General features: G+C 35.5%; 1 protein-coding gene across 1 annotated transcript in view; it reads left to right on the top strand.

The window, feature by feature from the left end:
* Nucleotides 1-6,391: 6,391 nt before the first annotated feature.
* MDGA2 (MAM domain containing glycosylphosphatidylinositol anchor 2) overlaps nt 6,392-23,030 on the top strand; it is a 1,262,343-nt gene continuing 1,245,704 nt past the window's right edge. Inside the window, exon 1 of the mRNA XM_053697669.1 lies at nt 6,392-6,794. Coding sequence (XP_053553644.1) covers nt 6,722-6,794 — 73 coding nt within the window. The 5' untranslated portion in view covers nt 6,392-6,721. The remainder of the gene's footprint in view (nt 6,795-23,030) is intronic.

A 23,030-nucleotide genomic window follows, 5' to 3' on the forward strand; every position in this document is an offset into this window, starting at 1 on the left:
CTAATTATCTATCTATCTATCATCTAGGTATAGATATACATTTCACCAAACATTATCATATATATATATATTATGAATAAATAATGTTGGGTTTAGCGCATTTGAATAAATGCCATTGGGTTAGCAAGCAATTATGGGTGTTAAAGATTTTTCCAGTTTGCGTGCTCCTTTGAAGTCTATGGGAGAATACCTTAATGTGGTCGTCATATTTGAAGTTCCACTTTTTGCGCGTGTCGGGTTTCCGCTTGTATGCTAACTTTTTACTTTAAAATCATAATACGAGTGGAAATAACACTTCACTCATAATCTAACCCATAATTAGAGAAAATGCTTATTAAAGGGGCATTTTTTATGTCATTATGCAAATAGAGCATACAATTTAAAAAAAAATTCCAATTTACTTCTATTATCAAGTTTGCTTCAATTCACTTTATATCCTTTGTTGAAAGATCTGCAATGTGCTATTGGGAGAGAGCTGAACAAATCAGGTGAGTCAATGACAAGAGACATATATTTTCAAGCACCAATTGGCTCTAGCTGTGTTCACAGTTAACAATTACCTTTTTAATTATGCCTGTAGGTAAATAGCATACACATGCCAACATTCTTTTGGTAACCTTTGTTGAACAGCATATTTAGGTAGGCTGAGGAGCAGCAATAAGCTACTGTGAGTTAGCTTCTGATTAGGGACTGCACATATTTTCAGGATTTAAAGGAGCAGAACCCTCTAAATGCTTTAAGAGAAAGAGTGGAACCTGGAAGTCCCAAAAAGATGAGATATGAGGCTCTGTGGGATACAGAATTTCATAGGGAAGAACATTTAGGATTGATATAAAGTCTTTTTTGCAGCAAATTCAAACTAAACTGAAATGTTTACACTACAATTTAACTTGCATTTGCCTCTAGTTTAGTATACATTAATTTTAAAACAGTTGCATACGTGAGTTGTGAATTTTTAAATAAGTGTATTGTGAATTGTGAGCAAGCTTCACCTGCAAACTGCGTTCTAGATAAATCAGTCAGACCAGATTGTATAAAATGCTTACAGCATTTCATCAGAATTTAGAGAGAGCTTTGAATATTTTTTTGGGAACTCCTCTGTTCAGCCCAGGGAACTCTCGTGTCCTTCATATTTTCTGAAGCTGTCAGTTGTATTTTATAATAGGGCAAATAAAAATGCAATTTAATTTCTTTAAACAAGCATAGAAATATGCAAAGTATAATCATAATTTGTTTAAGTATCACAGAACCTTTCAAAGCATATTCAGAATTTTTGAAATTACTACTGTATACAAAATCTAAATGCATTAAAATACAAAATAAAGCAAAGCTTAAATGTAATAAAACTTAAAAACTCTAATCTGAAGTGTAAATTAATATAAAATATAAAGTACAAAATATAAATGAAACAAAACTTTGTTATGCAGCATTATACTGTATTGGGTTTGTCTCTCCACATACAGAAATGCAGAGAATGCCCCTTAAAGTAGTATAACAAATTCTACCCTGAAGAATATTGTGAGAGACCACCTAGTGCTGGAGGATCGTTTTAGGCAATCTTATCTGAGCACTGAGCTTTATAGGAGGCATCTCTAATATCTCTGGGACTTCCAGGTTCCTCTCTTTTTCTGTGAAGTCTGCACTATAATTTCTCTATAAGATGAAGAATCTTTGAGCATCAGGGCCTAATTCAAAAGTCATTTCTGCTGTAAAAAATACAAAATGAGCTTATGCAATCAGGGTGGGGTTTTTTGTGGGGCTTTTTAACTGTTCCTAATAATTAACTGTTTGAATTTCTCTCTGGGTTTTTTTTGGAAGATCATATTATGGAAAAAGCCTGACCTTTTCATTGTTGTTATTTCTGTCTTTATCTTTCAAAACCATGCAAATTCATAAGGGTGTGTAGAATTGTTATATCCACCATATATACAAATATGTGTGTGAGTCTTTGCATGTTTGTCAGTCATTTCGATAGAAATGCTAAAAAGCCCCCACTATACAAAGGATCTATAGCTTGTGGCAACTGCAAGGTGTGCACGCATATGGTAAAAAAGAAAATTATGGTAGATAGATTCCAGAATAAATGGATCATACGTAACCATATTACATGTAAAACTTCCACTGTAGTGTATTGTGTATCCTGCAGCTGTAATTTGTTTTATGTAGGAATGACGACGAGATTAATGGGCAAAAGAATGACAGAACACCTAAGCAACATTAGAAATGCTGCTAAGGATGTAGAAAATGGCAAACAAATCACTAGTGTTGCAAGGCATTCCTACAGTATCACAATGGCAAAACTGGCACTTTTAAATGCTGGGGTTTAGAAACACTGCGATCTGGCTTTATTGAAAAAAGAAGCGAGGTGGATTTTTAATTTGAACTCCGTTATGCCAAATGGCATGAATGAGAACAATAATTTTTGGGTGTTCCTGTAAATAAATTTAAGGCTCATTGCAGAATTGATGTATGGGCATAACCCGTCTTCTTAACTAGTTTCAATATCTACCTGCTTAGATATGCACCCAGAACTAAATAAGATACATTGAATAATCTATGTGTTGATAACTACGCACTAGTGATGAAATTTAGGTCTGGTAAAAACTTTAATTAAAGTGTTTATATCTTTATAAGTATTTCACATCTGTGACACCTAGAACTAACCTAAGATAATAAATATTTTGTGGGTTACAGACTATATACCATTGATAATTTAAGGTTAAATAAGATCTTGAATCAAGCATCTTTCACCTTTATTAGTACTTGCCAATATTAAATACCATAAATAATTTGGTTACCACTTTGATCGGTAATAGTAAATTACTACACTATATTTGGTATTTTATAGATAATATCAACCAATGTACATCTATACATAAATGGTATCAGTGAAGTACCCCTTAACTTGGGATAATTTACATCATCACAATGTAGTATTCGTAGAAAACACTATAATAAGTTGTCTCTTTCTTTGTATATTAGATACCTTTGTTATATAATATACTTTACTCACACGCCTCTTTAGGATATCATATATAAGCTGTTAAAATAGGTTTACAAGAATATGTGCTGTCACATTCATCTATGACATGTGCTAAATTACAACAACATTAGTAATCATTGCGTTTTAGCCGTATTTTTAATACTACAGTTAGGAGTCATATGAATCCATATCGCTGTCACAGTATAATTGAGATCAACTTGTTTAAAACATCTTACCATAGCTATACAATTGTATGAGCTGTACACATCTACAGTCTGCAACTTGGCTAGTGTGTTTCTACTGCAATATTGTAAGCGTTTTTTCACACTACGGTAAGAGCGCAGAACGTGAGAGGGATGTGTGTGTTCGATGTGCATGTCTGAGCAGGATCATACAGAAAGCTGCATTATATATACAATGTTATACTTCATCATATTTACACCAATACAATTAGACATCAATTCATATCCGCAATACGGAGAAGCACAATATTATAGTCCGGTGATTGGCTGAGGGAGTTAAACTTACAACCAATAAGAGGACCCGCTGAGTACAATCCTCCGTGACATCACTGTGAAGGGATTCGCTCTGGAAGGGGCGTTAAGCTTGCTCGTGATATGATTGGTGGTTTCTAAGGCACATTGGGTATTTAAAGTGATTTAGATGCGGCACTCGGCTTGTCAGTTTTTATACACATTGAGAAAGACCACATCTTGGCCGAAACGCGATTGTGTGACAGTGTTGATTTTACTTTTTTCACTCCATTAGTGTTTAGAGTTTAGCTTGCTAAGAGCGCAGTTCTGGTCATCCCTGACACCTGAAGCCAAAGTATCCAGTTATCGGCCAGAAATACAGGGGGTGGTTGGGCTGTGTTTCCTTCTGTGCTTTACAACTGTTAGCGTGGAGTTTAATGGAGACTACGTGATGTATTCCATGTTAGTATATGTAATGTTTATTACATCCTTCTTTTTAATACTTGTTAATAAATTCGTTTTTAAGTAAACAATTTACACATAATCTAGTTGAGTGTTTCTCAGCATTATTACTATCTCAATAGAAATGAGTGCTATTTAACCCCTTCTTGTCCCCTCTTCCCTCTTCCTTGTACTACATCTTTGCATGTGTGTACCATGTGTGTGTGTGCATGCGCGTAGTGGGTGGGCTAATTTCTAAATTTGTGCGCTTCTTAACCTTTACATTTATTTTTTAATTTTTATTTCTTGATTTTTACTGTAAAAATGTTAAAACTTAGGTGTGTGTTTTTGTGTGTAGGGATTGTGGTGTATATGTGTGTGTAGTGTTTTTTGGGTTTGTGTTAGTATGCAGTTTGGTTTTTGGTGTGTTCATAGTGTTTGTGCAGTATGTGTGTGTTTGTCCCATTTTTATATGGCGTGCACATTTTTTCCTGTTGGATGTAATGTGTGTGTAGTGTTTGTTTCATTTGTTTGTAGTATGTTTATTGAGTGGTTGTGCAGCTGGCAGTGTTTGTGTAGTGTGTGTAGAGTAGCCTTTGTATGGGATGTTTGTAATATATGTATGGTGTGTGTGTGTAAGTAGAGATTGTGTGTTGTGTGTTTGTAGGGTTTGTGTTAATGTGCATTGGGTTTGGGGTGTGTGTTTTGTATGTTTGTGTATGTCTAGTAATTATGTGATATGTGTATTTTTTTCTGTTGGTTGATCTGTGTGTGTAGTGTTTGGGTTATTTATGTGTAAGATGTTTATTGTGTGTTTGTGCAGTTGGTAGTGTTTTTATTGTGGTGTAGTGTAGCCTTTGTGTGGTGTGTGTGTGTGTGTGTGTGAGCAGCATTTGTGTGTTGTGTGTTGTGCGTGTAGTAGTTGTAGTTCTAAAAAAAACAAAATAACTACATAAATAATAATAATTATAATAATCACTTATGAGATGTCTTAGAGTCATTTCTGGCTGATAAAATTATGAATGTATGTTATTGCACACTCTGGGGCAACCAAGAGGTTAACAGGCGCATTTCAATTAAAGATAAAACATATGATACATTAGTAAACGATATAGTGCAGGAATATACAGATCCTGCGGGATATAATTTATTAACTCATTGAAGATATCGTGGAATAATCAGCAATTTAGAAAGCAGTAAGGATCGTGCGCTGCGTCTTTCCAGATGGACGTTGTCCAAGGTGCTGATCCTACGCTGCGCTTTCTAAATGACAGCGTTGTGTTGCAGGCGTTTTAACTATGTGCAGCCAAGGGACTATAGCTATCACCTTTTAGAACTGAAGTAGTGCAAGGAGGCGGAGATATTTCTGCCAACTGACAAACTAAAATCCAGTGAATGGTTTTATTATACAAAAAAAAAAATCCAGTAGTGAAGGGTTTTCATTTAGGTTATTGGATTCCACAAAATCAGTGCATTGCAGTCTTTACTGGCAGCAAAGGGTTAAGTAACACTTGGCAATGAAAAGGTGCAGATTGAGAAGTGTTGATGAGCAAATAAAATAAAAACTCGATTATTGGCTATGTGCTAGGAATACAGAATATGGGTGCCTTGCAAAAAAAGGGGATCTTCCTCAGCACCCACTGTAGACCTCTCTCACTCTTCCCATGTATGTCTCTCCTCTCTCTGTGATCCCCATACTGATGAGCTGTGGTTGAAGAGGGAAAGAGGGAGGGAGAAGGAGATGAGGAGGAGAGAGGGGGTGGCAGAGTGGGAGAGACACGCAGGCTTTGACGTCGCCCGGCTGCGGCTACCAAGCTCTTGCTCTCTCTCTACACGTAGAGCACAACGTGACCACACACAGCACTCTCTCATCGCCTTTCCTTCCTGCTTTGGCTGCTCACACACACGGAGACCGGGCACTAGAGCCTCAGCTGGCAGCACTTCTACCACCTCCTGCTCATCCACCCTTCCATCAATACAGCATTCTTCTCCTGAGATCCCCAGCCATCCAGAGCTGCTGTCACTAGAGTCATTTGCTCCGGAGAGACAGTGGATTCCTGCCACTGCATATCTTAAACAAAATGACAAGAATATTAATATCTGCTGCAAGCCAGAGGTTTAGCGCTTGTTAGTTTCCGTTGCATCTCCTGCAGCTGAATTGCTCTTATGATCCTGTTAGATTCATTGACATGGGGGTTTGGTGTATAAGCTTTGGCCGAGCCTGTGGTTTAATGGCATTTGGTTGGATCAGATGAGTAGGAGTGATCTCACACTCTGTAGTCTTTTATACTGCACGCACATTATCTGTATTATAATATCCCTCCTGCACACCCCTCAGCAGACCCCCCCTTTCTGATGATCTGGTTGCCAGGCTGGATTTGGGATTTTTACATTGCAATGGCAACTAATGGAATGGTAAAAGGCAGATCCGAGGGGATTTTGCTGGACTGCAATCAGACGGCTGTGTTCATTATCCTCCAGAGATCATCTAGAGTTACTTTTTGAAGCCACGCTAAGCTTGCATCTCTTTTTGACCAAGAACATCCCTTCCTTTTGGGTCATAGGGAATTCAAAAATCTTTATTAGAAAACAACAGCATTTATTATATTTTTACTACAAGCAATACTGTATGCTTTGATTTTATACCATCCTCAGTACAACTGTGCCGGGTTTACTGTGTGTGATAATTGCAGGTGGAACATCCAGTGGACAGCAAGCAGTGTGTTGGAATCTAAGCTTGGACCAGAGGGTACTTTTCCTGCCACTCACTCCCTGGAAGGTCCTGTTTAGTCTCTGGGCTGGATATGTCCATTTTAACTTGAAGATGGATTTAAGTTACGTTTTGTTGTGGCTATTGACAGTTCTACTCGAAGGAATTTCGTGCCAAGGGGTCTATGGTAAGTTCCTTTCCACAACACTCTATGTGATTACTCTCTCTTACTCAAATGTTATTGACCTTGCTTTACAAGGCAGGTTAACATTCCGTTATAATGTTGCTTTATGATGTTTTTGGTTTGATAAAATATTGCAATATAGTGTTGCAGAAGTCTTGATTTAATCTAACAGATTTGATGGGATTATAATCTTGGATTACTCTGTAGACAAGTACATTATTTGTGGTTTTCATTTCATCAAGCCATCTCAGTGGAAGTATTATTTCTGTTTCTATAATCATATATTAAACTTAGTCATTATATATATTTGCTTTTCCCGTAAAAAATATATATATGATTGTTTAGGTTTAAACAAGCTCTAAATACTGTTAACAAGCTCTAAATACTGTGCTAGGTTTGGGTCAAAATGTAAATGAATGTAATTGGCCTTAAAAAATCTAAATTGTGTAGCAGCTTTGCTTGCACTGGGTGTAGATGCCATTAGTTTAATCATAGCAACAATCTTAACAAAGGCTTAAAATAGGGGTGTTAATTCCCTTTATATTTAGTTGTCACGAGCATTCAGTTTCAGCCTACATATCTGTACCTTGTCTGCTCATTTACATTGGCAAAACAAGGGAATGTTAGAAAAAATCGAATGTGATCTTGTAATTGGAATGCTTTGGGTTTCACCACCGTATTCAGAACCTCAGCACACCAGTCTGCAATGTGTCAAGAAATCAGCAGTGCAATAAAGCACTATGAATACAATTCAGTCCAAGCTTCTAGCTTTTTACTAATTTAATCAAATAAGCAACGGTCCTTAACACATAAGATATTAACATTTGAAGATATGCATTGATGATTTGTTTCTGTATAAATCGCTATTGCACTTCATTAGGTGTAATCTAAATGATGTATTTGAGTGCATGCTCCAAATGTTGTGCAATACTATTGATGGAATGTGTCTCTTTATTACCATGGATGAATACATATGCTTATGATTATACAATATACAATGACAGAATTCAATTGAATTAATCAGTTTGTGTTTTAATTATTCCCATGCATAATGCATTATTACATTTAATTTAATTTGTTAATTCACTTATAATGGCAATACTTTGATTTGAACAATAATCAGATGGTTAATATATAATATTAATTTTAGAATGAGATTTTTATAATAAACAAATAATACTACAAGATCTACTATCAAACTTAGGTATCCTAATTTGGTTGCATATTGGTGTTTTGTAGAATGAAGCGTTCCTTGTATGAACGACTCATGAAATTCAGCAGCATATTCTAAAGAGAGCTAGGGGCGTAATGAACATGGTGTTGGGCGGAGTTTATCAATAGTGGGCGTGTCTTAGTCCCAACAGACCCCTCACTGTTCTCACACTTCACTTGGCACACAGCAGCTTCTCTGTCCTTTTCAGGAAGTGCAATGTTAGGTCCATTATATTCCAACACCTAATCTTTAGTTATCTCATATGCTGATAAACGTTATACAGAGGTGTATGTGTATAAATGTGTATTAATATAATTTTCACTTGAAAACATACAATTAATAAAATATTTTTTGTAATATGAAAGTACATTTTCCATACTGACTTTAAAAATATGATTGAGATGTAGCCACTCTGCCACCCTGTGATATTTCTGATGTTACATTATCGTTACTTTCCTTCTCATCAAATTCTTTGTCACCTTGCCCCCTCCAATGACTTCATACTGGAGAGTAATATTATGAAGTATGCATTGCAAAACTATTATATTAAGCACTTTCAGAGACATGTACAGAAGCACCAAACATCTCCAAATTGGTCAAGAGAATAAAATCTACTTTTGAACACACCAAATGTTCTTTCTATAGACCTTGTGGAGCTATGTGCGTCTTTGTACGTCTTTGTACTTCATCTGCATTCTTCTCCCTATTGATCAGTTAGAAAATTTTCCTTTAAAGTCTGTGTATGTATGTGTGTGTGTGTGTAGTAGTATGTGTATGAGTGTGTATGTTTGTGTGTGAGTGTGTATGTGTGAGTGTGTGTGTAGTATGTGTGTGTATATGCGTGTGTGTATATGTATGCGTGTGTGTATGCATGTGTGTGTATATGTATGTGTATGTATGTGTGAGTGTATGTGTGTGAGTGTGTGTGTATATGTATGTGAGTGTGTGCGTATATGTATGTGTATGCGTGTGTGTGTTTGTGTGTGTGTGAGTGTGTCTGTGTGTGTATGTATGTGTGTGAGTGTGTATGTATGTGAGTGTGTGTGTGTATGTATGTGTGGTGTGTAAATTAATTGCTCTTAATTTTCAGTTTCCCAGGTCTTCTAAAATAAATAAATAAAGCTTTTTTTTTTTTTTTTATCCAGCTTCTAGCAAAATGAAATAAATCATGTTAAGGATGATCAAATTTCATGCCAGGGTGATTGGGCTACTGTTGAGTGTTAATATGCTTCCTGACTACAGATCAATGAACATGAAATGAAAAGGAAAAAAAAGAAATAAATAAAAATAAAAAAGAAAATTAAATAAGACTTTGCGTTATTCAACAGTTTTTTTCAGGCATTAGCATTATTATTAGTAGTAGTATTTTTATTATTAACAATTATTAATAAAAGCTCTGTGTTCCATGCTTTAGAAAATAAATTATTGAGGGCTAATTTTAACTAAGATTTGTGTCACCTACATTTACATACATGGATATAAAAAGTTAGAGAGAGAGATGTTGACTGTACAAAATAGGTCCACTTAAAGGGGCAGTATACACTCATTTTCATATAACTGCATGTAATAGACACTACTTTAAAGAATAAGATGCACAGATACTGATATAAAAATCCAGTATAAAACTGTTTAAAAACTTACTTAGAAGCTCTCAGTTTAGCTCTATTCAAAAGGTAGCTGGAAAGCCCACTGCAAGTGGCAAATAAGACACCCCCCTCCCCCTTCTTTTGCATATGAAAAGACCCTTTACACTAACAGGAGCAAGCTAGAGTAGGTATACATCAGTATTCTCATTCTATATAAATAGATCATCTACAAAACATTTATTCAAAGAAAAAATGAGTGTATAATGTCCCTTTAAGGGTATATGAAACCCAAATATTTTCTTTCATGAATCAGATAGAGAATACCATTTTAAACTGTCCTATTTATTTGTGTTATCTAATTTGCTTCAATCTCTTGATATCCTTTGTTGAAGAAGCCTCAGTGCACTTCTGGAAAAAAAGCTGAACACATGAGCCAATAACATGAGGCATATATGTGCAACCACCAATCAACAGCTCTTAAGCTTACCTAGGTATCCTTTTCAACAAAAAATACAAAAAAAAAAAAATGTGTTTCATGTCCCTTTAATGTTAACAAGACAGGCACACGCATTCAATCAAAAAGTGCAAAAATACCCACGCACATCAGGGAATCAATCATGTGTGCAAGCAGCAAGGTTGCACTTTGTCTAAAAATGTATTAATTGTATGTATGTCTATCAATCTGTCTATATCTATCGATCTATCTATCTATCTATCAGATAGATAGATCGATAGATTAATCAGATCTATCTATCTATCTAGATTGATCAGATCTATCTATCTATCTATCTATCTATCTATCTATCTGTCTGTCTATCTCTTTCTCTGTCAAACAATGTCTTTAAATCTGCTCTTGCAGGGTTTTTTTCTATCCATTCATCTATCTATCTATCTATCTATCTATCTATCTATCTATCTATCTATCTATCTGCAGATCAACTGTGGTTGTCTGTATGTTTGTCTCCCAGTATTTTGAATATGTGCATTTGTGACAATGCTTGTGTGTATGACTTCCTTAATTAATATGTATATCAACTGTTGTGTATGTACACTTTCACATATTTATTCATACGTACATGCATGCACATCAAGACATGCTTGAGCACTCTTAAGAAACAGTGTGTGAAATATAAAATATCCTTAAACAACAAATAAAGCATTATTATTTTCATTCTTACTATACAGAGCTTGCTGGTTGTATTAATTGAGTCAAAGAAATTAAGGTATCTATATATTGTTTTCAAAGATGGGAATGACTGTTAATTGAAAATGTGGTAAAGAATACATTAATAATCTAATTGTTTGTGCTATCTACTGTATTTTGTACCATAATACAATAATTTTTGTTTGTATTTTTTATTTCAAAATATATATAAGTTACCAATAAATGAATAATCATTTCCCCTATATTATTTCCTTATAATGGCTTTTGTTTTACAGTTTATTGGTTTGTTTTCCTTTTTAATCATGATATTGCTGCATAAAGAGATCTACGGGTCTGGTACAGTGTGAATTCAGTTTTTAAATTACTGGTTATTGGATCAGTAAACTCAATTTTAAAAGTTAATAACGCTAGGCCTGAATCATATACACAGAGAATATTGAGACCAATAAAATACAGGAGCCTTACACAAAAAGGAATAAATAAAAAGGCAAAAATATGAAGTTGTTTATATATATTTATTCTTCTCATATTCCTAAAGCTTTATCACATCTCAGTATCCCATACTGACCTAAGCAGAGAGGCTGATAACATGTACACAATCTGCTGTATTATATGGTGGATGCATTACTCTGTACCTGAAAAGAGCAAATGCTATAAACCATATACACACATCAGGTTCTATTACTTTTATTGGATCAATAAAAAATTATCAGTGCTTACATATGTTATAGAGACATATTGCCTTTGCTTTCCACAGCTTACTTTATGTTCTCATTTGACTTTATGGCATTTTTGTAAGGTCATTATTGCTGTCTTGATAAAATTGCACTTTTTTATCAATTGAGTGTGTTGATGTTTTAATTGTGGGCAATCTACAACTAATATACCATGCATAACTACAGTATTTAACTTTAAACTTTTGGCCTCTACAATTTTGCAATTTAATTTTAGATCTTAAAATGACATGCAGCAAAAACAAAAGTAATAAGAGCAATATCAAAATGTTTTGGATAAACATGTTATACATGTGATATACTCCCATTAACCTCTTTGCTTCACAGGGTTTTATACCTCTGCAGCATCCAATGGTTTAATGTTTTCCTTAGCCCTAACTAACTCTGAATGCCCCATTTATCATGTGACAAGCAGACAAATTCCTTGCTAGGGAACCTTCCCACCAATTTTCACAATGACCAGGCAGTTAATGCTGTTAGTACACTGCCCACATTTATTATTGCACAAGTACATTCTTGTGCACAGCTGCCCCTTGAGAAGGGCCTGTCAACCACCCCAAATTGATTAGTTTGGGGCGATTTAGTGGTAATGGCCAGTGGTTACACAGAATCAATCTAAAGTAACCTCCACTGCTAAATGGTGCCATATTATATAGCCTTGTGTGCTCTAATGTTGCACTTTGCTTTGACAACCACATTTGAGCCAGTAACCCTGCCAGATGATGAACAGCCCTCTTTGGCAGCCAAGAGTTAACCATTGTAGGATTCTAAAAAAATACCCCCATTATAAACAAGACACTCTACTAGTTTGCATTTTCCTTGGCCATTAAATGTAGCTCTTCCTATTTCTGTATTCATAATGCATCTTGTTCAATGCAGATTCCTGTGTGAACTAATGACAAAAATCCTGTTTTCTAATTCTGTACTCTCTCTATGAACATTTAATGATGTTTCTAAAAAGCTGAGAGGATGGGTAACTACTGGAAGACAATTTTGTCTTAACCCACAACTAAGTGAGCACGTGGGTGAAATTGTACTATTTTTAAACACATGTAGTGCAAGATTCTTAAAGTAATTATTTTGAACATTGTTTGATGTGGTAGTTCATTTAATACATAGATTGGCCTTTTTAAATGAATAATATGTTGTATGCAATTTGAACTCACACCTGAAGAAGGAGACATATAGGGCTCCATTTATGAAGCTGTTTATTCAAACATCTGCAAGTTAAGACCACTTCTTCTTAATATTGAAATGGTCGAATTAAATCATTATGGAATGATTAATCCTTGATGATTGACAACTCCTGTTCTTGTGCAATTGGTTGCATGAGAGAATATGGAAGGTTTGCACAAGCAATGATAAAAGAAAGTGACAGAGTACCTCTTGATAGCCCAAATGTAGCTGGGAACATTGTTTCACCACTGCTTTAAACTGTTTAAGCTGATGGTAAATCCTAGCGTTTGTGAAACACTAGGATTTACCACTGGAACAAATAAAGGGGACTTTTATTCATGAAGTATAAAATACTTCTAAAAGCTCTTTTATTTGTTTGCAGCATTTGCTGCACTGAGCTGCTAAGACAGCCCACGGCAGAACGCTATTTGGCTAAGAGGTGACTTTTCCACCTCTTAGCCAATAGCCGTGCTAGAAATCCCCATTGCTGCTGTTTATTGCAGAACATCACCTCTCAGCCAAATAATGTTCTATTATTGGGCTGCCTTAGCAGCAAACGCTGTATACAAATAAAGGAGCTTTCAGAATGAAGTATTTTATACTTCATGAATGAAAGTCCCTTTTATTTTTTCCAGTGGTAAATCCTAGCGTTTCACAAATGCTAGGATTTACCATCATTTTTAAAATTGAGGGGGAGGATTTATAAGGTTAACAAAAAAGTTGTACAGTTTTTTTTACCTTTGTTCAAAAATTCCTAAACTCGTCTATACCCTTATTGTCTGTTACATAAAGGGTGATAAATACGTTACCTTCATGAAATAATTTAAAGAGCACCTTAGTGATGTAAAGTCTGATTCTCCTGATTCTCAAGTTGCCCTACACTTTAAATTATTTCATGAAGGTAACGTAGAGAATCGAAAGTGGCAAATCATAGAACATGTTAAAAGCCCATGAAGAGGGGGAGATAGAGACAAATTGTTACATACACTTGAGGCTTTTTGGATCTTTAAGCTTAAAACCAGGACCCCAGGTGGAATGAACATACAGACTGATTTGATAAATTGTTGGAAGTAATATAGGGTTTATATTTCTGGGTATAACGTATTTAAAACATAATTTAAACATAATGAATCTGTTTTATATGTAACCTGATCCAGCCTTGCTCCTTAGAAATATGGGAATGACCTGATCCCCCTTTTTCTATAGGCTATGATCTTGAACTGATATATATTCCTATCTCTGCCAGGCTCATCGTCCTTGCACGTCGCTCTTCATCTGCCGCACCTCTCTGCCAATCCCTTCACTGGTTTCCTCTTGCCTCCAGGATTAAACACAAAATTCTTACTCTGACACACAAAGCCCTCAATTGCACTGCTCCCCCTACATCTCAGACCTTGTCTCCAGATACTCTCCCTATCATCCCCTTCGCTCCGCTTATGATCTCCTACTCTCCTCCTCTCTTGTTACCTCCTCACATTCCCATCTACAAGATTTCTCAAGACTGGCTCCCATCTTATGGAACTCTCTGCCTAGCTCCACAAGAATCTCCCCTAGTTTTAAAAGCTTCAAGTGCTCCCTGAAGACTATCCAGGGATGCTTTCAACTTACACTAACCTTCCTATCTCCACTGCTATTCCCTAAAACCCCATAGCATGTAAGCCTTTGAGCCCAGCTGTTTGTAGTTCACCATCATAAGAGCCGACTACAACAGTGCAACTCTTGGCAGGACCCTCTCTCCCCATTTGATCCCTGTAATCGTTTTTTTTTTATATATATACCACCCATGTTCATAGCGCTGTGGAACCTGTTGGCGCTTTACAAATATCTGATAATAATAATAATAATAATAATAATAATAATAATAATTATCATGCTAATCTAATTTATAGATTAAGACAGTTAAGACATGTTTATTTTTTAATTGGACTTGTCACACTATTTTATAAACTAATATAATGTGTCAAAATTATGATCTGCTCGCATATCAGTAGTAAGAATGTATTTCCGATGTTTAGTATAATATGTTACAATAGTAAGAATGTATTCATTTTTGCTGTTTAATATAATATGTTACAACCGGTATTAATAATGGTCACAACGACCATATGCGCTGTGAGGTAATTTTTAACCCTTTATGGCACTCAATTTGTTATGTTTAAGAATGAATACATGAGCTGTTTCATCTTTATTTGTGCTGTACAGCGCAGGGTTTGAGTTAAGGCGGCGGTTATTTTTTTTTTTATTATTTCTATGTTCCATATATTTTGATAATATGCTATATGTGAAACTCTTTACATAAACTCAATGTGTTTTCCCAGTGTACATGTAAAGGGTTAATAGCAGGCAATGTTCATACGTCACTAGCAATCACTGTTATTTAAATAGACTGTCGAGCCAGTTGTAGCACTGTCTATGAGTAAGGCATGAGCTGAAACGCATAAGACTCTGCTACTCTGGCTCTTTGCTCGTGATGTTTCTTTTTTCCTTTTATATGCTTTAATAAAAGCTAAGTTTTAATACTTTACCTGGTCCCCTGCCACACTTATTTTTGTTTGTTTGGATCGTACTTAACTTGGACTAGAGGAAGTCCATCAGCGGTTTGCAGGGTGAGTTTGAGGTGAAGGAGGAACTAAGAGACTTGGCAATGCCGGAAGGTGAGCGTATGCAGAGATTTGCAGATTTTTTCTGTATCTGGGAGCCGTGTGTATCAAGATGCCATACAGAAAGTAAGTTACAATTTTGTATTGAACTTTGATCTGGACTCTTTTGTCTATATATTTATATGGAGGTTATACAGGATTTGGAGCGTTGTCACTGGGATTGCACGGGACGCTTTCTCTGCTTTGCTCTGGCACTGAGCGCTTGTAAGGGGGCTTTTCACTTTGTATAGGATACATGGTTTGTTAGTGAGGTAAACAGTATGTTTCTTTGTATTACAAGTATTGTTAAAGGGGCAGCCAAGTCCAAAAAAAACTTTGATGTTTCAAATAGGGCATGTAATTTTAAACAACTTTCCAATTTACATTTATCACCAATTTTGCTTTGTTCTCTTGGTATTCTTAGTTGAAAACTAAACCTAGGAGGTTCATATGCTAATTTCTTAGACCTTGAAGGCAGCCTCTACTCTTTATGCATTTTGATAGTTTTTTACCACTAGAGGGCATTAGTTTACATGTTTCATATAGATAACATTGAGCTCATGCACGTGAATTTACCATGGAGACAGCTCTGATTGGCTAAACTGCAAGTCTGTCAAAAGAACTGAAATAAGGGTGCAGTCTGCTTAGGCTTAGATACAAGGTAATTACAGAGGTAAAATGTGTATAATTATAACTGTGTTGGTTATGCAAACCTGGGGAATCAGTAATTAAGGGATTATCTATATTTTAAAACAACAAAAATTATTATGTTGACTGTCTCTTTAATTATCTGTGAACTTTTATTATATAAACTTTAAAGTCAACTAAGGTGTTTTATGACTCTGCTATGGTATGCCAGTCCATGGAAAGCATGGTGATTTGAATAAGTTCAATCACGCAAATGACATGATTACAAATGATTATATTTGGATTTGGTAAAAAAGCTTAAACCGTTAAGAAAGTTTGCAGATCTTTTGTTCGTTCTTCACAGACTTCACATTACTTGAAATAACAAAACAGGTTTTCTAAAGTATAAAGGGTATGAATGTTATTGAATTAACCCCCCCATAAAAACAATATAAACCAATTTATGCAGCTCATGTAACAGATTGGAATATACCCCTTAATCTGAAAAAAAAAAAATCTTAAGGGCATATGTTTCTTGAATGCATAAATTATCTTTTATATGTAGAATTTAAATAACATTTTTTTCACAGCTTGAATTAACCGTTTGAAAGTTGTTAATGTTCTGTAAATTACTAACAATGGAAATGTAAAATTGTATTCTATTGGTTAATGTTTTCTGTATGAAAGTTCAATAAAGTTTATTTATAAGACTCTTTCAATATAAAATGTTTTTTTATTAATTATTTTTGTACTCTGCAAGAACCGAGTGATCACCATTATTACTAGAGTTTTTTTATTCTTAGTATTCATGTTTGTTTATGCAGAATCCTTCAGTGTTCATTCAGCTGTGCTGAAAACGCCTGTAATACATTGCAGATGTGTTGCAAGGCCAAGACTAAACAACAAGATAATGTAGTATTTTATTACAATGTGCAAAACTTATTTTTGAAAATACTACAGGCCCAGTGTAGCTTTAATCCCTTTGACTTCAAGACATTAAAGACCTGATAGCCAAGGGGTTAAAAGTTGAATTCAACAAAGCCAGAAGAGACATAGATCTTTATTTATCGATGGAAGAAATAAAACAACTGTGATGCAATGCAAGCTCTTAACATTTGCATAATTGTTACCCATAATCCCTACTTATAGTTGAATCAAAGAATAGTAAATGGTATTTGTAAAATAAGGTTGTTGTTTTTTTGTTTTTTGTTTTTTTGCTGACCTACATAGTCAAATAAGGACATTTTCAAAGTTATGTGTATTTTTCATAATACAATGTGCAAAGCTAACATACATGTCCAATAATGTACAAAGTAAATGAGTTCATTCATTAGTTCTGAAATGTTCCAAAATGTAAGAATATCTAAAAAAAAACAACTTTATGAATAATTTATATCATCTATCAGATTGGGGTATTGCTAGGTTCTTTAAATATCTGGGACTAGAGCCCAGTACAAATTCATTAGCTAGATTTTGTCCTCAGTCGCATCTGCTTCAGCTATTTCTCATGCCATACATCTCAAGAATACTTTTACTAACCACACATAGTAATTTGATTCTTTAATATATAGGGGCATATTAATCAAGCTCTGTATGGCGTTTGATGCCGCTTGTTTGACTCGCCGGAAACAGAAGTTATGAAGCAGCGACTACTGCTTCATAACTTGTCCGCCTGCTCTGAGGCGGCGGACAGAAATCAACCCGATCGAATACGATTGGGTTGATTGACACGCCCTGCTAGTGGCTGATTGGCCGCAAATCTGCAGGGAGCGGCATTGCACCAGCAGTTCACAAGAACTGCTGGTGCAATGATAAATGCCGACTGCGTATGCTGTCTGCATTTATCGATGTGCGGCGGCCATGATACGCTACTTTGTATCATATCCACTCGCACATTGATAAATATGCCCCCTAGGGTCCCATTTAAGAAAGGCCAGACAAAGACCAATGGGAAGGAATATGCTGCCCACATTTAACTGCCACCTGCAACTTGTCTGGGGGGGATCTTAATCCGCCAGCTCAGAGTTGGCATATAGATTAGGAAGCAGCAGTCTGATGACCAGTGCATCTTAAAGGGTTAGCAATCCTTGTTTAATAGCCCTGTAATGAAATACATTATAATAATTAAAAATGATCTGCACATGTGAGGGTAACTGTGCATGCAGGCTGCCATTATTGTTCTACCCAGGTAGAACAACCTTATACGCCGTGCATAATGAGGAGACCGGAGGGTTTGGCAGCTATAAGAATTTTATTAGTAAAATACAGGTAAACAAAAAGACATGTTATTTGCATATTATAAGTGTTTTATACAATGCTTTTAAAGATGGGAAAACATTTGTTGGGTTTACTATCCCTTTAACTAATGGCAGCTGGCTTGCTCATACAATCCTGCACCAAAAGGCACTTCAAAGCGACATTAACAACAACTTGATAAATGGAGCCCATAATCTCATGTATTAATTATCCTCAACCGGAGTGCAGTAGGTAATCGTGTCTCTTGTAAAACCATGGGAAGCAACACATGAAGAGCTGCACTACATTCTCTGTTTGGTCCTCCTCTTCTCTCAGATGGTACGATTCTCAAAAACTCACCAGAATGAAGAGAAATCATCAGCTTTTTCTATATAGTGCTATTTTGTAAATTAAGTGTCTCTCATTCGCTTAAACCATTTTAGTGATCTTCCCCTAATAAGATACGCAGTTCTCATGGTAAAAATTGGCTATAAAACAATACTGGTGAGGCATCATATAGAATCTCACCAGACCAGAGAATTTTAGAAAATCTTGCTCAATGTGACAGCCTAAAAAAGAAATGAAAGAAACAAACCTTAGTGTTATTTGAGATAACTTAGACTGCAGAATTATTGGAAAATAGTCACATGATTTATTAAAAGATGACATCTTTATCACACACACAAAAAAAAATATTTTCTCTTTTGACAGGTATCTAGCCCTCATGTCACACATAGGGAATCACACTCTTATACATTCATCAAACCCTAACACACACATAGGGCTCTATTTGTTAAGTGCAGAATGGAAGAGGTTTACTATCATGAACTCTGTTAACCCAGCCTTGCGGCAAGTGGGCAGCAATTTGCTGCCCGCATATATTTTTGCACAAGCCCTTGCTCACTCATGGCCAATTGCACATTAGTTGGGGCTGTCAATCACCCTGATCCAATCCACACTTTAGGTGCTGAAGAGGTTAAAGGGACACTGTACCCAAAAATTTAATTTCGTGATTCAGATTGAGCATGAAATTTCAAGCAAATTTTGAATTTACTCCTATTATCAAATTATCTTCATTCTCTTGGTATCTTTATTTGAAATGCAAGAATGTAAGTTTAGATGCCGGCCCATTTTTGGTGAACAACCTGGGTTGTCCTTGCTGATTGGTGGATAAATTCATCCACCAATAAAAAAAGTGCTGTCCAGAGTACTGAAACCAAAAAAAAGCTTAGATGCCTTCTTTTTAAAAAAATGATAGCAAGAGAATGAAGAAAAAATGATAATAGGAGTAAATTAGAAAGTTGCTTAAAATTGCATGCTCTTTCTGAATTACAAATGAACAAATTTGGGTCCAGTGTCCCTTTAAGTAGCAGCTATCTTAAGACCCCTGTGGCTCCAAAGCTGCTCTCACAGCATAATGAATTAAGCCCTTATTGTCATATGAACATTCGCAAACCCACAATATATATTCTTATTTGCACTATGTACATTTAGAACCCTACGGATACTCATAGTTTACTTAAAGGGACAGTTTACTCAAAAATTTTCTCCCCTTTAATTTGTTCCCAATGATCCACTTTACCTGCTGGAGTGTATTTAATTGTTTACAAGTAGCTCCTTTACCCTTATATTGGCATTTGAAATTGTTGATTTAGCATGTGGTATCCCCACCTATTCTGAAAGTTTGTGGCCGCGCGTACCAGCTATAGATAAGCTTTGTAAACACAGCCAGCAGAAGAAATTACACTTCCAGTGTGATAAAGCAGAGATAAGGTAATAAAATGTTGATTTTCCATTGTTCTCTCAAAGTACTGGTGATTGTTTTAAGGACAGATAAGATAAAGAAGCAGGTATATGTGCACAATGTGATACAGTAATGAGATCTGATTATAACTACAAGCTCAACCTATTTTATTAGGCTGTGGCTTCAAAACACAAAATCAGAGCTTTAATATACAGAAATAAACCTTAAAAAGCTAATTTTCATACATTTTGCAGTTGGTAAAAAAAGCAATTGTAAACACATTAAGGGAAAAACTATTTTACAGTATACTGTCCCTTTAAGTACACTTGTTTTTTAGTACCTAAAACCCCTCCCACTTATCAACACCCTTGGATCAGACTGTGTTAATCCAAAGCCTCCTGTAGCACTTGGTACAAAACAGATTTGACAAACTTAGCCACAGTTTTTGTGCTAGTTTCATGCTTAATGTTTTAATATAAGTTGCATTTTAATATATTTTCGTGCTTAGTATAGATATTGGGTAAAGCTAAAAGCTCTATATGAAAAGTGCCAATGTTTTCTCAAATCAGCCATGCCTAGTTAGTCTGCCACTTAGAACTAATTTCTACACATTGGGCTCAATTATTACATGCTGAACAGACAAGGTTTACTCTCTGGAACTTTTCCTGTAGGTGAGCGAGCAGCACCCGCTGACCACATTTAAAATTGCACAAACAATTGCTTGTGCAGCTGTGCTCCCTGCTCTAGCACAACCAATTGCATGAGAGCAGGGCATGTCAATCATCACAATTGGATCGATTTAACTCTGTGAGTCTTGAGGTGGCAGAGAGGCTAAGACCGCAGCTATTTAACTACATCCACATCTTAATAAATTGGGCCCATTTTGACAAAGCAATATATGATATGAATTGAATTGACTACTGTGACCAAGATAAAAATATTATTTAGTTATTATTACTGTTCTTTGAACAGCATTTAAGTATTTCATTTTATATCTGTAAATGTTGACACAAATTACATATCCAGAGAATCATTTATGGACAGTTTACTCCTGACTATTGCATATGCTACCAAACTGTGGTTTAGGTGTCTCTCACACTACAAACACCATGTTAAAAATGAAATGCCTTATTTTTACCCACTTGTTAATTTGTACTAGCTCTTATAGAGGCAAAGGTATCTGACAGACTCCAACTAATAAACCAGCAATAACTCCAAGTGTATGAGGGATGCTAAAACTATGATGTAATATATATAATACTGCCATATAGTGTTCAACATATGCACATTCCTGACCATATATTTATATATACTCTTCAGCAAAAGATACCAGCAGAATAAAATAATTCTGATGACAATTACATTGGAAAATTGTATATCTTTTTTTGCGTTTTTTTTTCTCTTTTAATTGCACCCTTTATCTAAATCATGAAAGATTGACTTTCATATTGCTTTAAGATGAATAAACCTTCAGATCTGTTTAAAAAGGGACCCATTAGCTGCCAATCAATTATATCTCAGAAAACATATACTAGCATTATTTTTAAACATTTTATGACTAATTATATCACTAGTATGTTTACATTTAAAATCACTGAATATAATTCCTCAATAGGTGATTAATCATCATGTTCAAAACTTTTGGAATTGAACTTTCCCAAAAACTATCATGCTCTGACTGTCAAAAAGCAAACCTTAAAAACACACGGCTAGATTACGAGTTTTGTCGGTAATGGTGTGCAGTGCTAGCGCTCCTTTTTCTCTTACCGCTCACTTAAGACAACGCTGGTATTACGAGTTTTTTGCAAGCCAGCGTTAGCCTCAGAAAATGGAGCATTGAGCAAAATTTAGCTCCACATCTCACCTCAATACCAGCGTTGCTTAAGTCAGCGGTAAGCTGGCTGAACGTGCTTGTGCACGATTTCCCCATAGGAAACAATGGGGCTGAGCTGGCTGAAAATTTTTATGTCTGCACCTAACACCCTAACATGAACCCCGAGTCTAAACACCCCTAATCTTACACTTATTAACCCCTAATCTGCCGCACCCAACATTGCCGACACCTGCATTATATTATTAACCCCTAATCCGCCGCACCGGACACCGCCGCCACCTACATTATCCCTATGAATCCCTAATTTGCTGTCCCCAACATCGCCAAACCCTACATTTTATTTATTAACCCTTAATCTGCCCCCCCCAACATCGCCGCAACTATAATACATTTATTAACCCCTAATCTGCCGCTGCCAACGCCACTGCCACTATAATAAATTTATTAACCCCTAAACCTAAGTCTAACCCTAACACCCTTAAATATAATTTAAATAAATCTAAATAAATTTACTATAATTAACTAAATTATTTCTATTTAAAACTAAATTCTTACCTATAAAATAAACCCTAAGATAGCTACAATATAACTAATAGTTACATTGTAGCTAGTTTAGGGTTTATTTTTATTTTACAGGCAACTTTGTATTTATTTTAACTATGTAGAATAGTTATTAAATAGTTATTAACTATTTAATAGCTACCTAGTTAAAATAAAGACAAATATACCTGTAAAATAAATCCTAACTTAAATTACAATTAAACCTAAGACAACACTATAATAAAATTAATTACATAAACTAACTACAATTAAATTAAATAAACTAAAGTACAAAAAACAACAAACACTAAATTACAGAAAATAAAAAAAGAATTTCAATTTTTTTAAGCTAATTACACCTACTCTAATCCCCCTAATAAAATAAAAAAGCCCCCCCAAAATAATAAAATTCTCTACCCTATACTAAATTACAAATAGCCCTTAAAAGGGCCTTTTGCGGGGCATTGCCCCAAAGTAATCAGCTCTTTTACCTGTAAAAAAAAGACAATACCCCCCAAACATTAAAACCCACCACCCACACACCCAACCCTACTCTAAAGCCCACCCAATCCCCCCTTAATAAAACCTAACACTATCCCCTTGAAGATCACCCTTGAGATGTCTTCACTCAGCTGGGCACAAGTGGACCTCCAGAGGGGCAGAAGTCTTCATCCGATCCGGCCAGAAGAGGACATCCAGACTGGCAGAAGTCTTCATCCAGGAGGCATCTTCTATCTTCTTCCATC

This window comes from Bombina bombina, chromosome 1 (genome assembly GCF_027579735.1).
Source record: "Bombina bombina isolate aBomBom1 chromosome 1, aBomBom1.pri, whole genome shotgun sequence".
Classification (NCBI taxonomy): Eukaryota; Metazoa; Chordata; class Amphibia; order Anura; family Bombinatoridae; genus Bombina; species Bombina bombina.